Here is a 23,922-nt window from a genome sequence, read left to right on the forward strand (position 1 = left end):
CGGGCTGGGCTCAGTGGCTCACGCCTCTAATCCCAGGGCTTTAGGAGGCCAAGGCAGGCAGATCACTTGAGGTCAGGAGTTTGAGACCAGCCTGGTGAACATGGTGAAACCCCATCTCTACTAAAAACACAAAAATTAGCCTGAGATGGTGGCGCAGACCTGTAGTCTCAGCTCCTCAGGAGGCTGAGGTAGAGAACTGCTTGAACCTGGGAGGCAAAGGCTACAGTAAGCTGAGATTGTGCCATTGCACTCCAGCCTGGGTGACAGAGTGAGACATCATCTCAAAAAAAAAAAAAAAAAAAAAAAAGAATTACACCAAACAAAAAAGGATAAAAAGCAGCATGAGCCATGTGTGGTGGCTCATGCCTGTAATCCCAACACTTTGGGAGGCCGAGGTGGGTGGATCATGAGGTCAGGAGTTTGAGACCAGCCTGACCAACATGATGAAACCCCGTCTCTACTAAAAATACAAAAATTAGCTGGGCATGGTAGTGTGCTCCTGTAATGCCAGCTACTCTAGAGGCTGAGGCAGGAGAATCGCCTGAACCAGAGAGGCAGAAGTTGCAGTGAGCCAAGATCGCACCACTGCACTCCAGCCTGGGTGACAGAGCGAGACTGTGTCTCAAAAAAAACAAAAAGACCTATGGATATATGGGGAAGGCTTCCCAGATGAAGTAAGACTTGAACCAGGAAGGAAGGCAGAATCAATGCCTCACACAGTGCTAAAATGAGGGAGACAACCAGGAGTAAGAACTCACCACTTGGGCCGGCGCTGAAATGTTGAAATTCTCAGCACTGGCCGTGTGCCATGAGTGTACGGGGTGAAACAAGAGTAAAGGGCAGAGAGGCATGCTGAAAGGTGACTCTCCCTAGTAGCTCTAGGAGGGATGCCAGAATGGAAACAGGAAGGTAATGGAGGCAGGAAAGGGGCCACTTCTTTTGCCTCTTTCAAAAATGCCCAATAACTACCCTCCACCAAGTTCCCTCAACAATACATTCTCCAGGCCTTACCTGCAGATACTGTGTTTTCAGAGACCGGTAATCCTTGGGGATCAAACCTAAGAGTGAAGAAAATAAGACGTGCGCATGAGAAAGAGGCCAGCAGAAGCACCCTAAAATGTACAGATAAACCAGCAACCAATGCCTTCTTCAGGAGGGACTCAGTTAACCCTGTAGAGTATACAGTTGGTTCTAAATTTAAGCGTGCTTATTGAAAGATAAAGCCTGGGTCTGGGAGTTCCCAAGAAGAGTTGTGAAACACGAGTGTACTGAGGGGGGGACACCACAACTAAAGGTGATCATAGGGGGGTGGGGGTGGATTCAGCAGGGTAAGGAGAAGTGACGACTCATGCATTTCTTTCTGGCTAAGGGGCAGTTCTACTAGGAACTGCTTCACAACTACTGAGAAACAGGAAAAGTGTTCAAATGACTCCCAAAAGTCTTAAATGTTTTTCTCCATAGAGGTAAGAATAACTGGGATTCTTGGCCGGGTACGGTGGCTCATGCCTGTAATCTCAGCACTTTGGGAAGCCAAGCTGGGTGAATCACCTGAGGTCAGGGGTTCAAGACCAGCCTGGTCAACATGGTGAAACCCTGTCTCTACAAATACAAAATTAGCCGAGCGTGGTGGCGCATGCCTGTAGTCCCAGTTATTTGGGAGGCTGAGGCAGGAGAATCACTTGAACATGGGAGGTGGAGGTTACAGTGAGCTGAGATCATGCCATTGTACTCCAGCTTGGGCAACCAAAGTGAAACTCCATTTCAAAAAAAAAAAAAGAATAACTGGGATTCTAACTATAGTAAATGAGATTTAGAATAAGCAGAACACTTCTCTGGGTAGAAAGCAACCTTCAGCTGGGCACAGTGGCTGATGCCTGTAATCCCAGAACTTAGGGAGGCTGAGGCAGGTAGATCACCTGAGGTCGGGAGTTCTAGACCAGCCTGGCCAACATAACAAAACACTGCTGCAGGCTGGGCATGGTGGCTCATGCCTATAATCCCAGCACTTTGGGAGGCCGAGGCGGGTGGATCATGAGGTCAAGAGATCGAGACCATCCTGGTCAACAAGGTGAAACCCCGTCTCTACTAAAAATACAAAAATTAGCTGGGCATGGTGGTGCGCACTTGTAATCCCAGCTACTTGGGAAGCTGAGGCAGGAGAATTGCTTGAACCCAAGAGGCGGAGGTTTCGGTGAGCCAAGATCGCACCATTGCACTCCAGGTCTGGGTAACAACAGCGAAACTCCACCTCAAAACAAACAAACAAACAAACAAACAAAAAACCCTGTCGCTACTAAAAATACAAAAATTAGCTGGGTGTGATGGCCTGCACCTGCAATCCCAGCTACTCGGAGGCTAACGGGAGAATCGCTTGAACCCGGGAGGCAGAGGTTGCAGTGAGCCAAGATGACGTCATTGCACTCCAGCCTGAGCAACAGAGCGAGACTCTGTCCCCCCAACAACAAAAAAAAAAGTAAAAGAAAAAGAAGGGGCAACCTTTAAGAATATTCACCAACTGGAAGACTTCAACAGTAAAAAGAAGTTGCCATGAAGGTTGCAGAATCTGAGATTTTAGAAATGTTCATGAAAACCAGCTGGGCATGGTGGCTCACACCTGTAGTCCCAGCTACTCAGGAGGCTGAGGCAAGAGAATCGCTTGAACCAGGGAGGCGGAGGTTGTGGTGAGCCGAGATCGTGCCACTGCACTCCAACTTGGGTGACGGAGTGACACTCCATCTCAAAAAAATAAATAAATAAAATAAATGTTCATGAAATTAACTTGCTATCCCTTTTTCCTGGAATGTATCTTTATCTTATTGAAAATAAAGACGGAGTGATGAGAGAAATCCCAATCAGCTCTGCACCCCTGCAGTCCTAAGATGTGGCTGGGTTCTAGGGTGGCCTGGATGTGTTCCCGCTTAGGGCAAAAATAATACATTCCCCTGTGGCCTGGTGATGAGTCACCCCGAACAAAAAAGAATCCGCCAAATTACAGGGAAACATTCTGTTTGCTAAGACATGTGCCTTAGCCTTTCAAAATCACTTCTTCTGTCTCTAAGGCATAGTTTCTCAATCTGACATTCTCATCTGTAGTCTCTTGGGCTCACCATTCTCAGTGATAGACAAAAGGCACATGAGGCGCAGGCTTTCTATAGGCGACACCTGCACAGGAAAAAGAATCGAGGAGAACCGAAGCTTCAGGACATGTGTCCTTCCCCTCTGCTTGAGGCCGACCTCACCATTCTCGGCTCCACCCAGCCCTCCACCGGCACACCTGCTGGATTCTCTGTCCCCACCTCTAAATGCCATTCTCGGCTCCCCGGGCCCTCCAGCTGCACACCTGCCGATCTATGTGCTCCTCGATGTAGCTGGTGCTCTCCCGGATGTTGAATCCCTCTAGCAGTGCTGTGAGTAATCAGAGGAGAGCCTGTTACTGGGGGACCAGCTCAGCTGCTGCCATCTATGCTAACAGGTGTCTGTCTCCCCATCTCCTTCTCCATCCTTGGGGTGGATTAAAGGACCCCCGGGACTTCTAGCAGGACCCAGCATTCCACATAGCTTCCCAGTGTCAGTTGGAAAGAGCCAGAGAACATCTTTTCAGGGTGGGACAGGGGCTGGGAGCGGGGGCAGGAGAAGCGTGGGCAGTAGCAGTTACCGTGCTCAGTCTTGATGAGCTCCTGGAAATCCTGCTTGGTTTTCTTCTTCATGATGGATTCACAGGCCCCAATATCTGCAGGTTAGACAAAAAGGGAGCTGATCTATTCCTGGTTCTAGAAAGATGCCCCTTTATTGTCCAGAAGAATAAAAGCCTCTTGAGGTAAAATCCAAAAGCACTTCTTCCCACTTTACAGCAAATAAGACCATATGTGTCAGATGAACAGAGGTCTCCTCCTCGGAGGCCACGGTCCTTGCTTTCCCCGGAGGGACACAGTCACTTCCCCTCTGCCCCTCAAGCTGAAACCTACGGAGACTCAGCAGGCGGTGCTCCTGTTTCAGGCCCTTGAGCTCCTGGGACACGAAGTTCTTCATCTGCTTGATGTCCATGCCTCTCCGGCGCTGTGGGTAAATTCCCAAAGGTGAACCCCCAACCTCAGACACAAGAAAGCACCCCCCTCCCTCAGCTGCCATCCATCCATGAGAAAGGACAGGGAGCTTGTCATAGTATTAGAAAGGGAGTCCATGGGCAGCACTTGGGAAGCCACTGAGGCAAGAAAACAGAGGACCCGGGCTCCGAGCCTCACATCATACTGGGCCTGCAAGTTCCGGGCCTTCTGGCTCAGGAAGCCAAAGACGTTAGAGAAGTGCTCGTTTCGAATCTCATGGAACACCTGTGAGGGGAATCAGATGGGAGCAACACACTCTGTCAGAACAGAACTTACCAGCAGAATGACAGTACAGGAAGCGTGCTGTGGTGTTCCGGGAATACAAAGAAATACAAAGAAGGCTGAGCTGGGACCCGTAAATCCAAGTCAAGCCCACTCTGCTCTGGGTGTGCTCTTAACTGGTGGGGAGACCCTCTCTCCCACAGACTCAGCCTCCCCTCGCAGAGCTGGGCCTGCAGCCTCGTGTAAGCAGCAGCCCTCGGGGGGTCCACTGCTGGCACCTACACCCTCACCTTGTCCTCGGCATTGAGGAGCACCTTCAGGCTCTTGTCAGAGGATGTGACTTCTGGGCCAAAGTCGACACTCCCTTTGAGAACAGAGGGACAGCTATTAGGATCTCCAATGAGGACTTCTCCTACCCTTCCCTGAACTGCCATAAAGGTCCTCAAACTGTCTGGAAGCCAGCAGTTATTCAGGGTCTGGGTCTCTCCCACAAGCCCTGTCCCATGTGGGGGTGCCAAGGCTGATGACCACATCCATCTTGCCAAGATGCAGAGGACAGTGGCACTCACCACACTTGATGCGGAAGGTGTCATCCACTAGGCCCTCGTAAACCACTTGGGAACAAAGTGCTGTCACAAAGTCCACATCTGAAACAGAGATCCCTGAGCTCATATGAAGGTTCTCCCTGACCCAGCCCCCCACACACCGTGCCCAAGGGTAGCTCTGACACTTCCCATAGGGCCAAGGGCCCACGCTCCTCAATGCTGGGATTTCAACTTTGCTACCACACTTGCCATATTCCCGCGTCTTCTAGGGCTGAAAGATGACAGGAGTGCTGGGCATAATTTACCTCTATCCAAGAGAAAGATATGTCCAATCTCTGGCCTTCGGCCCTTGGTTTCACCATCCTCCTCCTCCTCCAGTTTCCTCCACAATTCATACGCCATCTGCCAGGGCCCAGAACATTCTGTCTTGTGTCCAGGTCCCTACTGCAGCCCCATACCTACAGAAGCCAACCCCTTCCACGTGATACTTCCTCTTATTCACCATGTGCCCCTATTCTACTCCCACCTGTGTCTATCCCTGCCCACCCCTTCATGCCAATGAGAAGGAGTGTTAGGAGTGTTACTCTGTCGCAAAAATGAGATTTAGGAATGCTACCCAGGAGACCCTGGCTCTTGCCTCTGTTAGCCACACAAGTTCTCCTCTCTGAGGACCTATTCCAAAACAATGAAAGCAAAGAATACACCTCATATCACAGAAGCCCTTGGTTAACTCCAGGTGGGTCCGGAACAGAGGAAATAGGGTCTGCTGGGACACCAGTACCGTGAGGGCTCTCACCTTGGCACATCTGCCAATTCCATAGCAGTTTGGAAAGGGTCCATAGAGAGTGCTGAGAAGGTGCAAGGCCTGAGCCACAGTGTTGATCCAGCGCTGATCTCCTTCCTGCAGGGACCACACAAGCCACAAACATATGAATCAACCCCACAGGACCATCTGGAAAGCGGCTAGCCCTGGAAGCCTGGAACAAAATGGTAGGGTCTGGGAGAGGCTTGAAATGCTCATTATCATTGGCCCCTGGACAGGCAGGGTCTGGGGAATGCTTGAAAGGTTCATTTTCATTGGCCCTTGGAGCAGGATGATGCTTAAAAGGTTCATTTTCATTGACCCCTGGAGCAGGCAGGGTCTGAGGAAGGCTTGAAAGATTCATTTTCATTGGCCCCTGGAGCAGGATGGCAGGGTCTGCGGGAGGCTTGAAAGGTTCATTTTCATTGGCTCCACAGGAAGTCCCACAAAGACCAATCTGTAGCACTCAATCACTACATCACAATCGCTTGTGATAAATTATTTCAGTTGGACAAAGGTTACACTGGTATTTCTAGTCCTCTGGATCCCACATTTGTCCCCATCTCCTGATGCCAAGACCCAAGGGCCCTGCATTTACCAGAAAGTAATCCCTGAAAAATTCTGGTAGTTCCATGCTCAGCAGATCCACATCAAGAGGCAGTAGAGAGAAGGCCCATTCATCACAGCTCACATCTGTGGGGATAGAGAGCATCAGCCTCCCTGCAGAAGGTACTTAGCTCCATGTTAAGAGGGAAGGTCTGCCACAATCATGCAACAAATATTTGAGTGCCTGCCACACGCCAGTACTGCACTAAGCAATGAAGCCTCAAAGAAGACACAGCCCCCACCCTTAAGGAGCTCAAGGTCTGATAAGGAAAGGAGACATATCTACAGCAGCCTGTAATACAATGTGGTAAGTGGTGGGTTTTTACTAGAGGGCTGACCAAAAGTGCCGAGAAAACATGCAATCACTCTCTATTTATTTATTTATTTGAGATGGAGTTTAGCTCTTGTCACCCAGGCCAGAGTGCAATGGCGGGATCTTAGCTCACTGTAACCTCTGCCTCCCGGGTTCAGGTGATTCCCGCCTCAGCCTCCTGAGTAGGTAGAATTACAGGCGTGTGCCACCATACCCAGCTAATTATTGTATTTTTATCAGAGACGGGGGTTTTGCCATGTCAGCCAGGCTGGTCTCAAACTCCTGACCTCTGGTGATCTGCCCACCTCAGCCTCCCTAAGTGCTGGGATTACAGGTGTGAGCGACCATACCCGCTCACTCATTCATTCTTTAGCAAGTGTTTACTCAAAGCTGCCTACATGTAGGACGATGTTGAACACCAGAGATAATAGCAGTGAGTAAAATGGACAGACTCCCAACCTTCTGGAGCTTGCAGTCTAGTGGGGGAGACATATCAGACAAAGTATGACACAAACTATGAAATCACGGTTGTGCTCCAAAGAGGTCAAACAGCAAACTGTGAGCACAAATGTTAAAAGGATGTAACCACAACTGGGGGTGTAGGAAAGACTTCTCTCAAGATGAGAAAATTAAGCTTAGAATTTGGGTAAGAGGCCGGGCATGGTGGCTCATGCCTGTAATCCCAGCACTTTGGGAGGCCGAGGCGGGTGGATCACCTGAGATCAGGAGTTCGAGACCAGCCTGACCAACATGGTGAAACCCCATCTCTACTAAAAATACAACAATTAGCAGGGTGTGGTGGTGCATACCTGTAATCCCAGCTATTCAGGAAGCTGAGACAGGAGAATCGCTTGGGAGGTGGAGGTTGCAGTGAGTTGAGATCAAGCCACTGCACTCCAGCCTGGGTGACAGAGCAAGACCCTGCCCCCCCCCCAAAAAAAAAAAAAAAGAAATTGGGTAAGTCTTGGAAAGGCAAAAAGGTGTAGGGTGGAGAACATTCTCGGCAGCTGGAAAAGCATGGGTAATGTCCCTCTGGCTGCAGGGTGGTGAGTCAGGAGAAGGAAGCAGCACAGGATGAGGCTAGTGGGACAGGAGGGGCCAGACTGTGCAAGGGACAGGAAGCATGTTGGGAATGCTGGGCCTTCTACTGAGCCGCTGCCGGATTTCCAGCAGGGAGTGCTGTGATGAGGCTTGGGCTGTGTGAGGAAGAGTGTGAGGAATACACAGAGGGGAGGTCCAGTTTTTCCTGTGAGAGCCTTGGAAGGTGAGAAAACAGTGGTTGGCCATTTCCAACTCTAAACCCTGGTGTTCCTTTCACACGACCTCAATAGTGTTCTTTTTTTTCCTTTTTTTTTTTTTGAAACTGAGTCTCGCTCTTGTCACCCAGGCTGGAGTGCAATGGCAACTGCAACCTCCGCCTCCTGGGTTCAAGCAATTCTCCTGCCTCACTCGGCATCCCAAGTAGCTTGAATTACAGGTGCGCGCCACCATGCCCAGATAACTATTGTATTTTTAGTAAAGATGGGGTTTCATCTCTACATTCATCAGCTACATTCATGTGGCTGGGTCCAGTGGCTCACTCCTCTAATCCCAGGCTGGTCTCGAACTCCTGATCTCAGGTGATCCACCCTCTTGGCCTCCCAAAGTGCTGGGATTACAGGCATGAACCACCATGCCTGGACTTTTTTTTTTTTTTTTTGAGACTGAGTCTCGCTCTTGTCGACCAGGCAGTAATGCAATGGTTCGATCTCAGCTCACTGTAATCTCCACCTCCTGGGTTCAAGTGATTCTCCTGCCTCAGCCTTCTGAGTAGATGGAATTAGAATTACAGGCATGTGCCACCACACCCAGCTAATTATTGTATTTTTAGTAGAGATGGGGTTTCGCCATGTTGCTCAGGCTGGTCTCAAACTCCTGACCTCAGGTGATCTGCCCCCTCGGCCTCCCAAAGTGTTGGGATTACAGGCGTGAGCCACTGTGCCCGGCCCCCAGTAGTCTTCTAATTTGTAATCCTGTTCCCATTCCCATTCTTAGGAACCTCTCCTCCTGCTAGACTAACAGGAATAAGACTAGGAAAAGAAGGAGCTGGGGGTGGAGAACAACAGTTATTTTTTCTTCTGTATGTTCTCTCTCCCTTTCCACTCACATTCATCTCCTCTCACCTCCATAGATTCCCTCTTCCTCAAGCACCATCTCACATGCATAAAACTGAAAGAGAAAAGGAAATTGATTAGAAACTACCTTCTTCCCTGTTCTCTCCACTTCTCTGGATTCCTCCGTGGTCACTGATGAGGACAATAATTACTGAACCCAGTGAAAGATAAGAGAACCCACACTCTTAGACCTAGAAAGGACCATCAGACTGATTCAGCCCAGCACTTCATTTCTTTCTCATCCATTTAATTTATGTTTGAGTCAATTGCTTCTTATCTCCCTGAGAGAATGGAAGAGCTTTACAAAGGAGGAGTTCAGCTGTCTTCAAAAGGTGAGTTGTACAGGCAGAGATGAGAGGAACAGCATGAAGTGCTCTGGAAATTGTGGAGAAGCAGGTGGGAGGGAAAGAGCTGTGCAAGGGAGACTGAATTCTGTTTAGGACATGCCCACGGGACCTCGGGAGACACAGACACGAACTTGGGATTCAGCAGCATGTAAGTGGTGTTTGAAGTGGATGATGTGCCTGGGTGCAGTGGCTCATTCCTCTAATCCCAGACCTTTGAGAGGCTGAGGCAGGTGAATCACTTGAGCCCAGAAGTTCTAGACCAGCCTGGGCAACAGAGTGAGACCCCACCTCTACAAAACAATGCAAAAATTAGCCGGGCATGGTGGTGTGCGCCTGTAGTCCCAGCTACTCAGGAGGCTGAGGTGGGAGAATCACTTGAGTCTGTGGGGTCGAGGCTGCAGTGAGCTGAGGTTGCGCCCCTGCATTCCAGCCTGGGCAACAGAGTGAGACCCTGTCTCAAATAAATAAATAATAAAGTGGATGGTCTGTCCAAGAGAAAAGAACACACAGAGGAGAGCTAATGACAGGACTCTAGGGAACACCAAGTTGAAAGGGGGCCAAAGTACAGGGCAGGGCGGAGAAGACAGAAAGAATACCCAGAGATGGCCGGGCACGGTGGCTCACGCCTATAATCCCAGCACTTTGGGAGGCTGAGACAGGTGGATCACGAGGTCAAGAGATCGAGGCCATCCTGGTCAACATGGTGAAACCCCGTCTCTACTAAACATATAAAAAATTAGCCGAGCATGGTGGTGCGTGCCTGTAGTCCCAGCTACTCAGGAGGCTGAGGCAGGAGAATTGCTTGAACCCAGGAGACGGAGGTTGCGGTGAGCCGAGATTGCGCCATTGCACTCCAGCCTGGGTAACAAGAGCAAAACTCTGTCTCAAAAAAAAAAAAGAATACCCAGAGATGCAGGGGCAGGATCAAACAGCAACAGTCAAGGCAGGGAAGGTCAGAGGTGCAAGGAAGACGAGGCAACAGTGTCAAATGCCAGGGCATTAGTAGGATTCATAAAATAGACACCACTGGATTTGACAACAGGCCTGAGGGAGGCTAGATGAAACGATGAAGGTGGAGATGAGGAAGCAGAAGCAGCGGCAGTAGGACGTTCTTTACAGAAGCCTGGCCATGGAAAAAGGGGGAGCCCTGACAGAGGAAAGGATGAAATGGGGGACACTGTTCAGAAGGGATGGATGTGGGTGAAGGCAGAAGAGAAAGGCCACCTGGTAAAGCAAGACAATGAAGAAGGAAGGCAGAAGCAGGGTCAGGAACTGGCATGGAACGGCTAATCTTAGAAAAGGCCATGATCTCTTTCTCCTTTGAGAGAAGTGGAGAAAGAGGGAATATTTGAAAGTAATGAGAAAGAATGCTGAGGACACTCACATTTGATAATGAGATGACGTTATTAACAGCTAATGTTTTAAGCCCTTAAAATGGACTAGGCATGGTTCTTAGCGTTTTACAAGAATCACTTGTCTTCTTCTTCATACTGGCTCTATGAGATGTAATCAATGCTACCTGCTCCTTATTTTATAGTTACACAGAAGAATCCTATTTATCCCTCACTCATTTCTGCCATGAAAACTAAAATCTACACGTCTGCTTTTAGCTTTTAATGCTAAGTAATGGAATTCCAGAGCCAGGTCTGAAAACTGCCAGTCTTCATAATTATCAAAGGGAGTCTCAAGGAAGAGATAGAGATGCCTCCTAATATGAAATTAGGTCAAAGAATTTGATTAGATAAGGTTGTTAAGTGGAGAACACTCATAAAAATACAAATTTTGTTTTTCTGTGTAATGTAGAGGCTTATAGGGTTATTTTAACTTGTAGGATTATTCCCTGTTAATACAGATCTGTCCTTGGCCAGTCACAGTGCTCATAACTGTAATCCTAGCACTTTGGGAGGCAGAGGTGGGCAGATTGCCTGAGCTCAGGAGTTCAAGACCAGCCTGGGCAATCTGGCAAAACTGATCTCTATTAGAAATACAAAAAATGGGCCGGGCACGGTGGCTCATGCCTGTAATCCCAGCACTTTGGGAGGCCGAGGCAGGCAGATCACGAGGTCAGGAGATTGAGACCATCCTGACCAATATGGTGAAACCTTGTCTCTACTGAAATACAAAAAATTAGCCAGGTGTGGTGGTGTGTGCCTGTAGTCCCACTACCGGGAGGCTGAGGCCGGGGAATCGCTTGAACCCAGGCAGCAGAGGTTGCAGTGAGCCGAGATTGCGCCACTGCACTCCAGCTGGGTGACAGAGCAAGACTCCTTCTCAAAAAAAACAAAAACAAAAACAAAAAATTAGGCCAGGTATGGTGGCTCACGCCTGTAATCCTGGCACTTTGGGAAGCTGAGGCAGACGGATCACAAGGTCAGGAGATTGAGACCATCCTGGCTAACAAGGTGAAATCCTATCTCCACTAAAAATACAAAAAATTAGCTGTGCGTGGTGGCACGCGCCTGTATTCCCAGCTCCTAGGGAGGCTGAGGCAGAAGAATCGCTTGAACCCAGGAGGCGGAGGTTGCAGTGAGCTAAGACTGTGCCACTGCACTCTAGCCTGGGCAACAGAGCGAGACTCCGTCTCAAACAAACAAACAAACAAAAATTAGTCAGGCATGGTGGCGCACACCTGTAGTTCCAGCTACTCGGGAGGCTGAGGCAGGAGAATTGTCTGAACCCGGGAGGTGGAGGTTGCAGTGAGCCAAGATCACGCCACTGCACTCCAGCCTGGGTGACAGAGCAAGACTGTCCCGCTCCACTCCCCCAAAAAATCTGTCCTTGAAAGTATAATTCGAAAAATAAAAAGGTTTCGTAAAAGTCCATAAACTAGAAATTATTGCCATGGCTCCTTTAATAACATTCAGAAGTATCTATAACTCCGAGTGGTTGTCCTACTCAGTAATTTCTTGCCCTGGTAATAATACTTCACATGTTTGTATTCCTAAGCAGGATAAATATTTCTAAGATTGTGCTATCAATTCTCAAGTGACATTCAAAGGAAGGTCACTGGCTTTTTCCGCTTATTCCCTTTACAGAAGGAGAAAACAATCCACGCCTAGGGTACTACTTGATTTCTTATTTCCACAGAGACTCAAAGTCATCTCACTGAAATTCAGAGGTAAGTACTACCATCAACTCTATCTTCCAGGTGAGAAAGCTGGGAAACAGAACAGCTGAGTCCCTGACCCAAGACCACACAGGTAAAAGCCCTTAAGGGCAGATTTTATCCAGACAGCCTGGCTTCAGAGGCTTCAGTCCTTAGTTACTGCTTCTATTTTCTCTAGAATTTTCTTAGAAAATTGAAAAGGAATAAATCCCTGTTCTTCCTACTCTACTTTCTAATTTCTCTAAGTGTGCATGCACTACTTGCTACAGATTTACAGGCCTATGGCTGGTAAGGTAAAGGCCTGGAACGTCATTCCTCCCCATCGCTGGGATCGAGGATGCACGTAGCTGATGTGGAGGTGAGAGAGGAGCTCAATGCAATCAAGAAAGGGAGAGACTATGATGGACCTCCACATATGTACTGCAATTATTGAGGTAAAGAAGTCAGCACCCTAGCTGGCCGTGCTAACTCACTGTGTGAGCATGGGTGTCAGTTCCGTCAGCTGCTCAAAGTTGGGGTGGAGTAAAACAGTCTCTAAGGTTCCCTTCCTGTGCAAGAAAAAGCTTTTCCAATATAAGGTGGCATGGTTCTAGTAACCCAGGGCCAGCCCAGCCACATCCCTATAAGCATGGGGAGTAGGGGGAGGGAGGGTGATGAATTGTCGTGTTGACTGCTAAAGGGATATACAGGGAGAAAATCATTGAAAAGCTGTAGCACTGCACCATGACTATCCTAGATCTGTGTTAGGGACACAGGGCAGGTTCTGCTTTGCAAGTGTGAAGCTTTTCATTTAAAGAAATCTATGTAGAGGCCTCCTCTAACGATTCCTCAATACTTTATTTGGGACAGTATGATGACAGACACTCAGCTAAACAACTGAGGATATGTTAATGAAAAGACAGTGACAGGTATTTGGCTCAGTCATACATCATTTGCTTTAAGGGAGTGCTATGGTTTGAATGTGGCCCCCAAAAGTTCATGTGTTGGAAACTTAATCCCCAGTGCAGCAGTGCTTGGTCATGAGGGAGGCGTTCTCATGAATGGATTCAGGTCCTTATGGCAGGAGTGGGTGGCTATGAGGCAAGGCCCGCCCCTGGGCACCTCTCAGTGTCATGTGCTGGCTTCCACCTCCCACCCTTCCACCATGGGATGACGCTCGCCAGATGCAACCCCATGCTCTCGGACTTCACTACCTCCCCAGACCATGAGCTGAAGAAATTTCTGTTCATTATAAATCACCCAGTCTCAGGTATTCTGTTACAGCAACAGAAAGCGAACGGCGACAGGGAGGTAGTGCTGTTGGCCCCTCACAACTGCCTAGTGCTCAGTCCTGTTCTACCTCATCCCACTTCCTCCAGGACCCAAACCTACCTTCTGGGGGCTGAAGATCACTTTATATTTGCGAGTTCGGCCAGCCACTTTGTCAGCATTGACAAGACCTGCAGAGAGAAGGAATGCAGCCGAGCAAGCCATGAGCCATCTGTTACACAGTAGCAGGGAAGCAGATATCCTCAACTAGCGCTCCCGCTAACCCAGATGATTCTTTCCTTATTAGAGGGTCCTTAAGGCCAAGGCCCTTAGATTTTGCCCACCCTTTCCCACAATTACCCATAGTACCATGGCACACTCACTGGCAATGTATCGCATATTCTTGATACGGGGTCTGACCAAGAAGCACAATCTATGAGAGAGAAAGAAAAAAAACAGTGGGGCCGGGTGCGGTGGCTCACACCTGTAATCCTAGCACTTTGGAGGCCGAGGTGGGTGGATCACCTGAGGTCAGGAGTTCAAGACCAGCTCTGGCCATCATGGTGAAACCCCATCTTTAAAATAAAATAAAATAAAAAATAAACAGTGAAGAAAAATTATCAAGTTGGATAGCAACTTAGAAGCAGCTGAAACAATACCAGCTCTTTTGCCATTTGCCTACAGGTCTCACCCCAGCCAAAGCTATGCCATTCTCTTGGTCCATCAGATGCCAACCACAGAAGACACCTCTCAACATAACAGGTATAACGTGATGAGCTGGGTATGCTACTGACCCTATGGTGGACCCAGGAGTTCCTGTTCTCAAGTAACTTACAATCCAGTGGGCAAAGAAAGATGCATATATATGCAGTATATTAACAACCAAGTGTCAAAAACCAATACAAGCATATACCATAAAAATACACAATTATTATTCATCAGTTAAAAATAAAATAAGACCAGGTGAGGTGGCTCATGCCTATAATCCCAGCACTTTGGGAGGCTGAGGCAGGCGGATCACCTGAGATCAAGAGTTCAAGACCAGCCTGACCAACATGGAGAAACCCTGTCTCTACTAAAAATACAAAATTAGCTGGGCGTGGTGGCGCATGCCTATAATCCCTGCTACTTGGGAGGCTGAGGCGGGAGAATCACTTGAACCCGGGAGGGTAGAGGTTGTGGTGAGCCAAGATCATCCCATTGCACTCCAGCCTGGGCAAAGAGAAAAACTCCGTCTAAAAAAATAAATAAAATAAAATACAGGCTCACACCTGTAATCCTAGCACGCTGGGAGGCCAAGGTGGGAAGATTGCTTGAGCTCAGGAGTCTGAAACCAGCTTGGGCAATACAGTGAGACCTCATCTTTATTAAAAATAATAACAGGGTTGGGCGTGGTGGCTCACACCTGTAATCTAAGCACTTTGGAGGCCAAGGCGGGCAGATCACCTGAGGTCGGGAGTTCAAGACCAGCTTGACCAACATGGTGAAACCCCGTCTTTGCAATAAATAAATAATAATAATAATAATAACAGTAGGCTGGGTGTGGTTGCCCCCAGCACTTTGGGAGGCCGAGGTGGGTCGATCACCTGAGGTCAGGAGTTCAAGACAAGCCTGGCCAACATGGTGAAACCCTGTCTCTATTAAAAATACAAATATTAGCCAGGCATAGTGGCAGGTGCCTGTAATTCCAGCTACTCAGGAGGCTGAGGCAGGAGAATCACTTGAACCCAGGCGGTGAAGGCTGCAGTGAGCCAAGATCGTGCCATGATACTTCAGCCTGGGCAACAAGAGCAAGACTCCATCTCAAATAATAATAATAATAATAATAATAATAATAATAATGGTAGATAAAATAAAATATACTATAGGGCCTGGCGAGGTGGCTCATGCCTATAATCCCAGCATTCTCGTAAGCCAAGGCGGGTGGATTACCTGAGGTCAAAAGTTCGAGACCAGCCTGGCCAATATGGCGAAACCCCTTCTGTACTAAAAATACAAAAATTATCCAGGCGTGGTGGCAGGTGCCTGTAATCACAGCTACTCAGGAGGCTGAGGCAGGAGAATCACTTGAACCCAGGAGGCAAAGGTGGCAGTGAGCTGAGATCCCACCACTGTAGTCCAGCCTGGGTGACAGAGTCTCTGACTCAAAAAAAAAAAAAAAAAACTGTAGGCGTACACAGTGGTGCACACCTGTAATCCCAGTTCCTCAGGAGGCTGAAGTAGGAGGATCCTTTGAGCCCAGGAGCTCACTCCAGCCTGCACAACAGGGTGAGACCCTGTCTCTGAAAATAAATAAATTTAATTTTAAAAATTTAAAAATACTGTCCAGGTGCAGTGGCTCACGCCTGTAATCCCAGCACTTTGGAAGGCCAAGGCAGGCGGATCACCTGCGGTCGGGAGTTCAAGACCAGCCTGACCAATATGGTGAAACCCCATCTCTAATAAAAATACAAAATTAGCCAGGTATGGTGGTGCATGCCCGTAGTCCCAGCTACTTGGGAGGCTGAGGCAGGAGAATTGCTTGAACTCAGGAGGCAGGGGTTGTGGTGAGCCGAGCCGAGATAGCGCCACTGCACTCCAGCCTGGGCAACAAGAAAGAAACTCCATCTCAAAAAAAAAAAAAATTTAAAAATACAAGAAAGTAATAGAAAATAATGGGGTCTATGGATATAGTCTCCATGTATCCAGGAGATTTTTTTCTTCTAAGAAAGCATGTACATTAAGTTCGAGAAATACTTTAAAAACAAGACAAGACAACAGCTGTATATGACTACATGCTGAGCGAACAAGACAAATACAAAATGCCACATAAATCCAGAGGAGAAAATCACGCTGGACAGGAAGGGCAATAGAGAGCTTCATAGAGGAGGTGGCTGAGCTCTGAAGGATGGGCATTCTTTTTTTTTTTTTTAAGACGTAGTCTTGTTCTGTCACCAGGCTGGAGTGCAGTGGCGCAATCTCAGCTCACTGCAACCTCCGCCTCCTGGGTTCAAGAGATTCTTCCACCTCAGCCTCCTGAATAGCTGGGACCACAGGTGTGTGCCACCACGCCCGGCTAATTTTTTTTGTATTTTTAGTACAGACGGGGTTTCACTGTGTTGGCCAGGATGGTCTTGATATCTTGACCTCGTGATCCGCCCGCCTCGGCCTCCCAAAGTGCTGGGATTACAGGCGTGAGCCACTGTGCCCGGCCAGGATGGGCATTCTTTACAGGAGCAGTGAGGACAGAGACAGTTTCAGGTGGAGTGAATGGAATGATGAAAAGGGTGAAGGCACAGGAGGAGAGCTGGGAGAGGTGTGGAAGCACATGTCAACAGAGGCTTGAAGGGGACACACAAGAGACAAGGCCAGAAAGGTAACGTGGGAGGCCACGCTGCAGACAGGCTTAGAGTCTATGATAAATAATTGGACAATCTTTAGCAAGTATTGAGAAATATTGCAGATTCTTTTTTTTTTTTTTTTGAGACAGAGTCTTGCTGTCGCTCAGGTTCGAGTGCAATGGAGCAATCTCGGCTCACTGCAACCTCTACTTCCTGGGTTCAAGCAATTCTCCTGCCTCAGCCTCCTGAGTAGCTGGCATTACAGGTGCCCACCACCATGCCCAGCTAATTTTTGTATTTTTAGTAGAAACAGGGTTTCTCACGTTGGTCAGGATGGTCTCGAACACCTGACCTCAGAAGATTCACCTGCCTTGGCTTCCCAAAGTGCTGGGATTACAGGCATGAGCTGCCATCCCAGGCTGCCTTGCAGATTCTTGAGAAGAGCACAATGAAAATAATTTTGAAAGATTAGTCAACCTGGTTATAGACGGTAATATAAACGAGAGAGGGAAGAGGACAAGGAACTGCAGAAAGAAAACTACAGAAAATAAAACAAAACTACAGAAGAGGTTAAAGCAATAACCTAGATATGAAATTGTAAAGTTCAGGGAGGTGAACCATGTATCTCAGCCAAGGACAGATGAAAGGCAGATGTAGGGACCTCCTCCAGCTTGGAGTAGGGACAGACTCCCAGACACTCACTGTTCACTGGAGCTGAGGGCTGGCTTGTTCTCCACCTTGTATAGCTTGTCTACTTCGTGTTGCTACAGAGAGAATCCAATAGACAATGGACATAAGAGTGCCTGAAAAGCACAAAGCGTGATACAAAGACAGGGACTTCTTGAGGGCTTCCTCATTCTGCTAATTCTAGGAATCAAACTGCTCCCCTGACAACCGTCCCACTGAACCTTTCTCAAACTGTCAACAGAAAACCCAAAAATAAAACAATGTAAAAACAGTAAGGCCAGGCAGGGTGGCTCACGCCTGTAATCCCAGCACTTTGGGAGGCCGAGGCGGGCGGATCACCTGAGGTCAGGAATTTTGAGACCTGCCTGGCCAACATGGTGAAACCCTGTCTCTACTAAAAATACAAAAATTAGCAGGCCTTGCTGGTAGGCACCTGCAATCCCAGCTACTCGGGAGGCCGAGGCAGGAGAATCACTTGAAACTGGGAGGTGGAGGTTGCAGTGAACTGAGATGACGCCATTGGACTCCAGCCTGGGTGACAAGAGCAAGACTTTGTTTTAAAACAAACAAACAAACAAACAAACAAACAAACAAAAACCAGTATGGGCCAGGTGCAGTGGCTCATGCCTGTAATCCCAGCACTTTGGGAGGCTTGAACCCAGGAGTTCGAGATCAGCCTGGGCAACATAACAAGATTCTGTCGCGCTACAAAAAAAAAAAGAAAAATTTATCCATCTATATATATTTTTAATATATGTGTGTGTGCATATATATGTGTGTATGTGTGTTTGTGTGTGTGTGTGTGTGTGTGTATATATATATATATTCTGTAGCAAACAGATTCAGAAAAATAAGTACATAATAAAATTACATTTTAAAATTGACCAGGTATAGTGTCACATGCCTGTGGTCCCAGCTACTTGGGAAGCTGAGGAAGGAGGATGGCCTGAGTCCAGGAGGTCAAGGCTGCAGTGAGCTGTGATTATGCCATTGCACTGTACTCCAGCCTGGGCAACAGAGAGACTCCGTCTCCCCCAATAAAACAAAAAAAAAAAACAAACAAAAAATATGAACAATAGCATCAATCCTGCTTTTTCACCTCTATTTGCCCTCTAAGGGCAAATGTATTTTCTACCCTCTATTTGCCCTATAAGGGTAGTCACGCTTCAGTAATTTGTATTGTTCATCAAAAGAAAAACTGCTCAAAGAGGAAAGAGGGGCATGACCCCAGGGAAAGGGACGGTACCTTCAGAATGGAGACATTGGCAATTCGATCCAAAGGGCTCATGAGATCTGCCTCAATGAATAAATCCTTTTTTCCAGGAAGCTGAAGGAGACACAAGATGCTGGGTCACTCACAGTCCCACAAGCTTCCTCAGCTGAGAACTGGCCCAGCCACCCATCTATCAGAAACACAGTCTCTGAGGTGGGAGGGCCCTAAGCATGGTCTACCCCGGCACCTTATTAATTATCTGGATCCACAGCTGACATTTCTCTGTATATTTGCCTATTTTGCCTTCTCATTTTCTGTACCAGTGGGAAGACATTCCACCTTCTTTCTCAGGTTAATTCCTTTGCTCACCTGTGACCTCGATCTGCACCTTACTCCCCTTCTCTGCTCCCTCCTCCACTCTGGCTCCCAACCACCCCGATCTCCTGCAGAACAAAGCCAAATGCAACAGAATGACACCTTGCATTTTTCCCCCAAGTACAAAATAAAATAGTACACATTCACTGCAGAAAACTTAGCAAAGCCAGGACAGTCCTCACCCCATTACCCTTCCACTCCCTCACCCCACAATCCCTGTCATCCGATTCCTGCGCCACCACTCCTGACACAGACCCTCAATGCCTGTTCAGAGGAAGGAGTGGTCACAGTTAGTGACAGGGAGGGGAAAGTCATTCGAAATTTCCTCTCAACCAGGCCTTCACAAATGAATAGGGTGTTGACATGGACGCATAAAGAGGGCAGCCCAGCAAAGATCAGGGAAAGAGCATAGGCTGTGTGGTGAGGGGACGATTTCACCCTCCGAGAGACATTTGGCAATGTCCAGAAATGTTTTTGGTTGTCTGACTCAGGGTAGAGATTTTAGTGGCATCTTTGTTTCTGTTAGAGAGGTGGGTAGAGGCCAGGGATGCTGCTAGACATCCAACAGTGTACAGACAGCCTCCACCACAGACGATGATCCAGCCCAAAAGGTCAATGGTATAGACAGCAGGCAATCTTTTATTTTTTTACCTTATTTGTTGTTTTTGTTTTCTTTTGTTTTAGAGATAGAGTCTCGCTCTATCGCCCAGGCTGAAGTCCAGTGGTGCGATCTCAGCTCACTGCAACCTCTGCTTCCAGGATTTAAGCGATTCTCCTGCCTCAGCCTCCTGAGTAGCTGGGATTACAGGTGTGTGCCACCACATCCAGCTAATTTTTGTATTTTTAGTAGAGATGGGGTTTCACCATGTTGGCCAGGCTGGTCTTGAACTCATCACCTTGTAATCCACCCACCTCAGCCTCCCAAAGTGTTGGGATTACAGATGTGGGCCACCACGCCTGGCCTGTTTGTTTGTTTGTTTGTTTGTTTTTTTGAGACGGAGTTTCGCTCTTGTTACCCAGGCTGGAGTGCAATGGCGCGATCTCGGCTCACCACAACCTCCGTCTCCTGGGTTCAAGCAATTCTCCTGCCTCAGCCTCCTGAGTAGCTGGGACTACAGGCACACACCACCATGCTCAGCTAATTTTTTATATGTTTAGTAGAGACGGGGTTTCACCATGTTGACCAGGATGGTCTCGATCTCTTGACCTCGTGATCCACCCGCCTCGGCCTCCCAAAGTGCTGGGATTATAGGCGTGAGCCACTGCGCCCGGCTTTTTTTGTTTTTTTTTAAGATAGAGTCTCACTCTGTCGTGCATTGGTGCGATCTCAGCTCACTGCAACCTCTGCCTCCCAGGGTCAAGCAATTCTCCTGCCTCAGCCTCCCAAGTAGCTGGGATTACAGGCGCCCTCCACCACACCTGGTTAATTTTTGTGTTTTTAGTAGAGGCAAGGTTTTGCCACGTTGGCCATGGTAGTCTCGAACTCCTGACCTCCTCAGGTGATCCAACTGCCTCAGCCTCCCAAAGTGTTGGGATTACAGGTGTGAACCACCACGTTTGGCCTTTAAAAATTTCTATTCTTATTTTTATTTTTTTTTAATTTCCCAAACCAAAAATGATCAACAGAGGGTAGGAAATCTTGATGTAGGTGAATGGCGAAAAACAGAACAAAATGGTTGCTAGAATTGTGCAGGAAGGGCTCCAAATGCCAGCTTACGAGAGTGTGGCCTTGATTCTCTAATGTAACAGGGAAAAACAAAGTTTTGTACAATGGAGCATTCCAATCAGCTGGAAATGTTGGATGAATCTGGCAACTGGACTGAAGAAAGGAGAAACTGGAGGCAGGGAGTCTGCTTAGGGAGTGAATCATACAGTCCCAGCAGCCCAAGAGTGTGGCAATGAAAGAGGGTCTGATGGCCGGGCGTGGTGGCCCACGCCTGTAATCCCAGCACTTTGGGAGGCCAAGGCAGGCAGATCATGAGGTCAGGAGATAGAGACCAGCCTGGCCAACATGGTGAAACCTGGTCTCTACTAAAATACAAAAATTAGCTGAGCATGGTGGCAAGTACCTGTAATCCCAGCTATTCAGGAGGCTGAGGCAGGAGAATCGCTTGAACCAGAGAGTCAGAGGTGGCAGTGAGCCGAGATTGCCCCACTGCACTCCAGCCTGTCGACAGAGCGAGAATCCATCTCAAATAATAATAATAATAATAAAGAGCCTGCTTTAGTCTGTGGAGGTGTGAACAAAAATAGGTTACGAGATACATGGAATGTGTAATATAATTTTGTTAATACTTGAAGGAAATTAACAGTGTTAACAGTGTTTATAACTTATGGTAGGACTATAAGTAATTTTTTTCTTTTTACTTTCCTTGATCTTCTTACATTTTCTATAATGTGCAAGTGTTATTTTATAATCACTATAAAAAAGTTATATATAAAGAAGTATCCATGGGACTGGGCATGGTGGCTCATGTCTAATCCCAGCACTTAGGGAGACTGAGGCAGGCAGATCACAAGGTCAGGAGTTCAAGACCAGCCTAACCAAGATGGTGAAACCCCATGTCTACTAAAAATACAAAAATTAGCCAGGCATGGTGGCAGGCGCCTATAATCCCAGCTACTTGGGAGACTGAGGCAGGAGAATCGCTTGACCAGGGGGACAGAGGTTGCAGTAAGCCAAGATTGTGCCTGGGTGACAGAGCGTGACTCTGTTTCAAAAGAGAGAGAGAAAAAAAAGAAGTATCCATGGAACTCAGTAAGTATCAGGGTGAAGGAAAGGCAATGATGATTCTGACATTTCAAGCCTGAATAGCAGTGCACATTAACAAAAATTAAGTCAGAACTTAGTTAGGAGAGGATGTTATTGCCTGGAAATCCACTCTGGCCATGCTGAATCACCCAGTGGGCTCATGTTTCTCTACTTGGTTGCCTCTACTCTCTTTCTTACTGATCTCACCTGAACTAGCGGCTTTAAATAGCACCTCTTTTCAATTCTTCAGACAGCTGTTGCAGGCCACATGCTTGGGCTGCCTTACTCCCTAAGGGGACTCCCTGCCTCCAGTTTCTCCTTTCTTCAGTCCAGTTGCCAGTTGTATAAAAGAAAACTAGCCTGGGCATGGTGGCTCACGCCTACATTTCCAGCACTTTGGGAGGCCAAGGCAGGCAGTTCACCTGAGGTCAGGAGTTTGAGACCAGCCTGGCCAAGATGGTAAAACTCCAGCGCTACTAAAAATACAAAAATTAGCCCGGTGTGATGGCAGGCACCTATAATCTCAGCTACTAGGGAGGCTGAGGCAGGCGAATCCCCTGAACCTGGGAGGTGGAGGTTGCAGTGAGCTGAGATCGCGCCACTGCACTCCAGCCTGGGCAACAGAGTAAGATTCCATCTCAAAAAAAAAAAAAAAAAAAAAAGAAAAAGAAAGAAATTCTGGAAATTCTGGTCTAAGATGCCATGCATTTCTCATCTTCATCCATCTTCCTTCCTTCCGGCCCTCACAATGGAGCTGCAGTTCTACATTTCTTTCTTTTCTTTTCTTTCTTTCTTTTTTTTGATACAGAGTTTCTCTCGTTGCCAGGCTGGAGTGCAGTGGCACCATGTTGGCTCACTGCAACCTCTGCCTACCTGGTTCAAGCAATATCTCCTGCCTCAGCCTCCTGAGTAGCTGGGATTACAGGCATGTGCCACCACACCTGGCTAATTTTTGTATTCTTTAGTAGAGACGGGTTTTCATCATGTCGGCCAGGCTGGTTTTGAACTCCTGACCTCAGGTGATCCACACCCTCCTCGGCCTCCTAAAGTGCTGGGATTATAGGCACGGGCCACTGCACCCGGCCAGTTCTACATTTCTATCTACTGGATGTTACAAGCTGCATTTGTTACTGGCATCTTAACATCCCCATTCAAACCCAAACAAATCAACTTCCCCCACCAAACTTGTTCCTTTTCCTAATTATTTTTTTCATTTCTATTCAATGTTCATACAACAAATATTTGTTAAGCACATGGTGTGTGCTTGACTCTAAGCTAGGTGCTCACTGGGTAGTGCTGAACAAAACAAACATGATGCCTGCCCTCAAGGACCTTCCAATCTAATGAGAATTATGGACATTAAATGAATAACTAAATGATTACACAAGCAATCCATTAAAATCACAGTAGCAGTATTATTTTCCTAACAGCCCAGGTTAAAAATCTTGCTCATTTTTGCTTCTCCTTCAACCTTTATAACCAATCAGTAAGTCTTTGAGTTTTCTTTCACCATAACTTAAAAATCCCTCATTTCCCTTGATTCCCACTGCTATCAATTTTGTGTGGGCCTTTATTGCTATCGTCTCCTAACTGGCCTCTTTCCCCATTTACTCCATCCCACACACCACCATTAGAATCATCATCTAGTATTGTCTCATGCCACAAATGGAAAAAAAAAATCTTCAGTGGCTACTGTGTAACTTCTGAAGGCTGTCTTCCCTGGTCATGCCTTGTCTTTCCATGGTTTATCAGCTTTGCTCCTACCAATGTATTTGCCTGAAGCAGGCTTATTCTCCAAAGAAAATATGCTTATTATTCACACTCACCTCCTTGAAGCTCCTAGATCATCACCCTAGCTAGAAATGATCACTTATTCTGAACTCTCTTCGGGTACACTAGCTCTATCATTCATTTACCACCTGTGTCTGGTAATTTGCGCTTCATACAGGTCCTACTGGAGTAGGAAGACCCCTAATGGAAAAGATGTCTTAACCATCTTTCCATCCCTAGGGATGCCTGGCATTAAGGGTGTCTCCCTTGCCTGTATGGGGAGTGATTTCCATTAACTTTCTTGCCACGTTCCAAAGAGCTCTTACTAACTACTCCCTGGATTCATTCTGGACCTGCTCG

General features: G+C 47.6%; 1 protein-coding gene across 3 annotated transcripts in view; it reads right to left on the reverse strand.

Moving 5' to 3' along the window:
• Positions 1-23,922, reverse strand: part of VPS33B (VPS33B late endosome and lysosome associated) — a 32,432-nt gene that overhangs the window by 3,628 nt on the left and 4,882 nt on the right. Inside the window, exons 6-21 of one of the 3 annotated variants that reach the window (XM_064376282.1) lie at positions 18,699-18,779; positions 17,468-17,529; positions 13,829-13,878; positions 13,569-13,636; positions 8,754-8,799; positions 6,271-6,365; positions 5,667-5,771; positions 5,176-5,272; positions 4,895-4,972; positions 4,616-4,689; positions 4,242-4,328; positions 3,966-4,056; positions 3,656-3,730; positions 3,341-3,405; positions 3,108-3,162; positions 1,012-1,058 (exon numbers count right to left, since the gene is read on the reverse strand). In XM_064376282.1, coding sequence (XP_064232352.1) covers positions 1,012-1,058; positions 3,108-3,162; positions 3,341-3,405; positions 3,656-3,730; positions 3,966-4,056; positions 4,242-4,328; positions 4,616-4,689; positions 4,895-4,972; positions 5,176-5,272; positions 5,667-5,771; positions 6,271-6,365; positions 8,754-8,799; positions 13,569-13,636; positions 13,829-13,878; positions 17,468-17,529; positions 18,699-18,779 — 1,176 coding nt within the window. Of the gene's footprint in view, positions 1-1,011; positions 1,059-3,107; positions 3,163-3,340; positions 3,406-3,655; positions 3,731-3,965; positions 4,057-4,241; positions 4,329-4,615; positions 4,690-4,894; positions 4,973-5,175; positions 5,273-5,666; positions 5,772-6,270; positions 6,366-8,753; positions 8,800-13,568; positions 13,637-13,828; positions 13,879-17,467; positions 17,530-18,323; positions 18,608-18,698; positions 18,780-23,922 lie in introns of those variants that run through there. The other 2 variants (XM_064376284.1, XM_064376283.1) reach the window with 2 other exon arrangements.

This window comes from Aotus nancymaae, unplaced genomic scaffold (genome assembly GCF_030222135.1).
Source record: "Aotus nancymaae isolate 86718 unplaced genomic scaffold, 86718_ANA_hifiasm-v0.15.2.pri h1tg000014l, whole genome shotgun sequence".
NCBI classification, from domain to species: Eukaryota; Metazoa; Chordata; class Mammalia; order Primates; family Aotidae; genus Aotus; species Aotus nancymaae.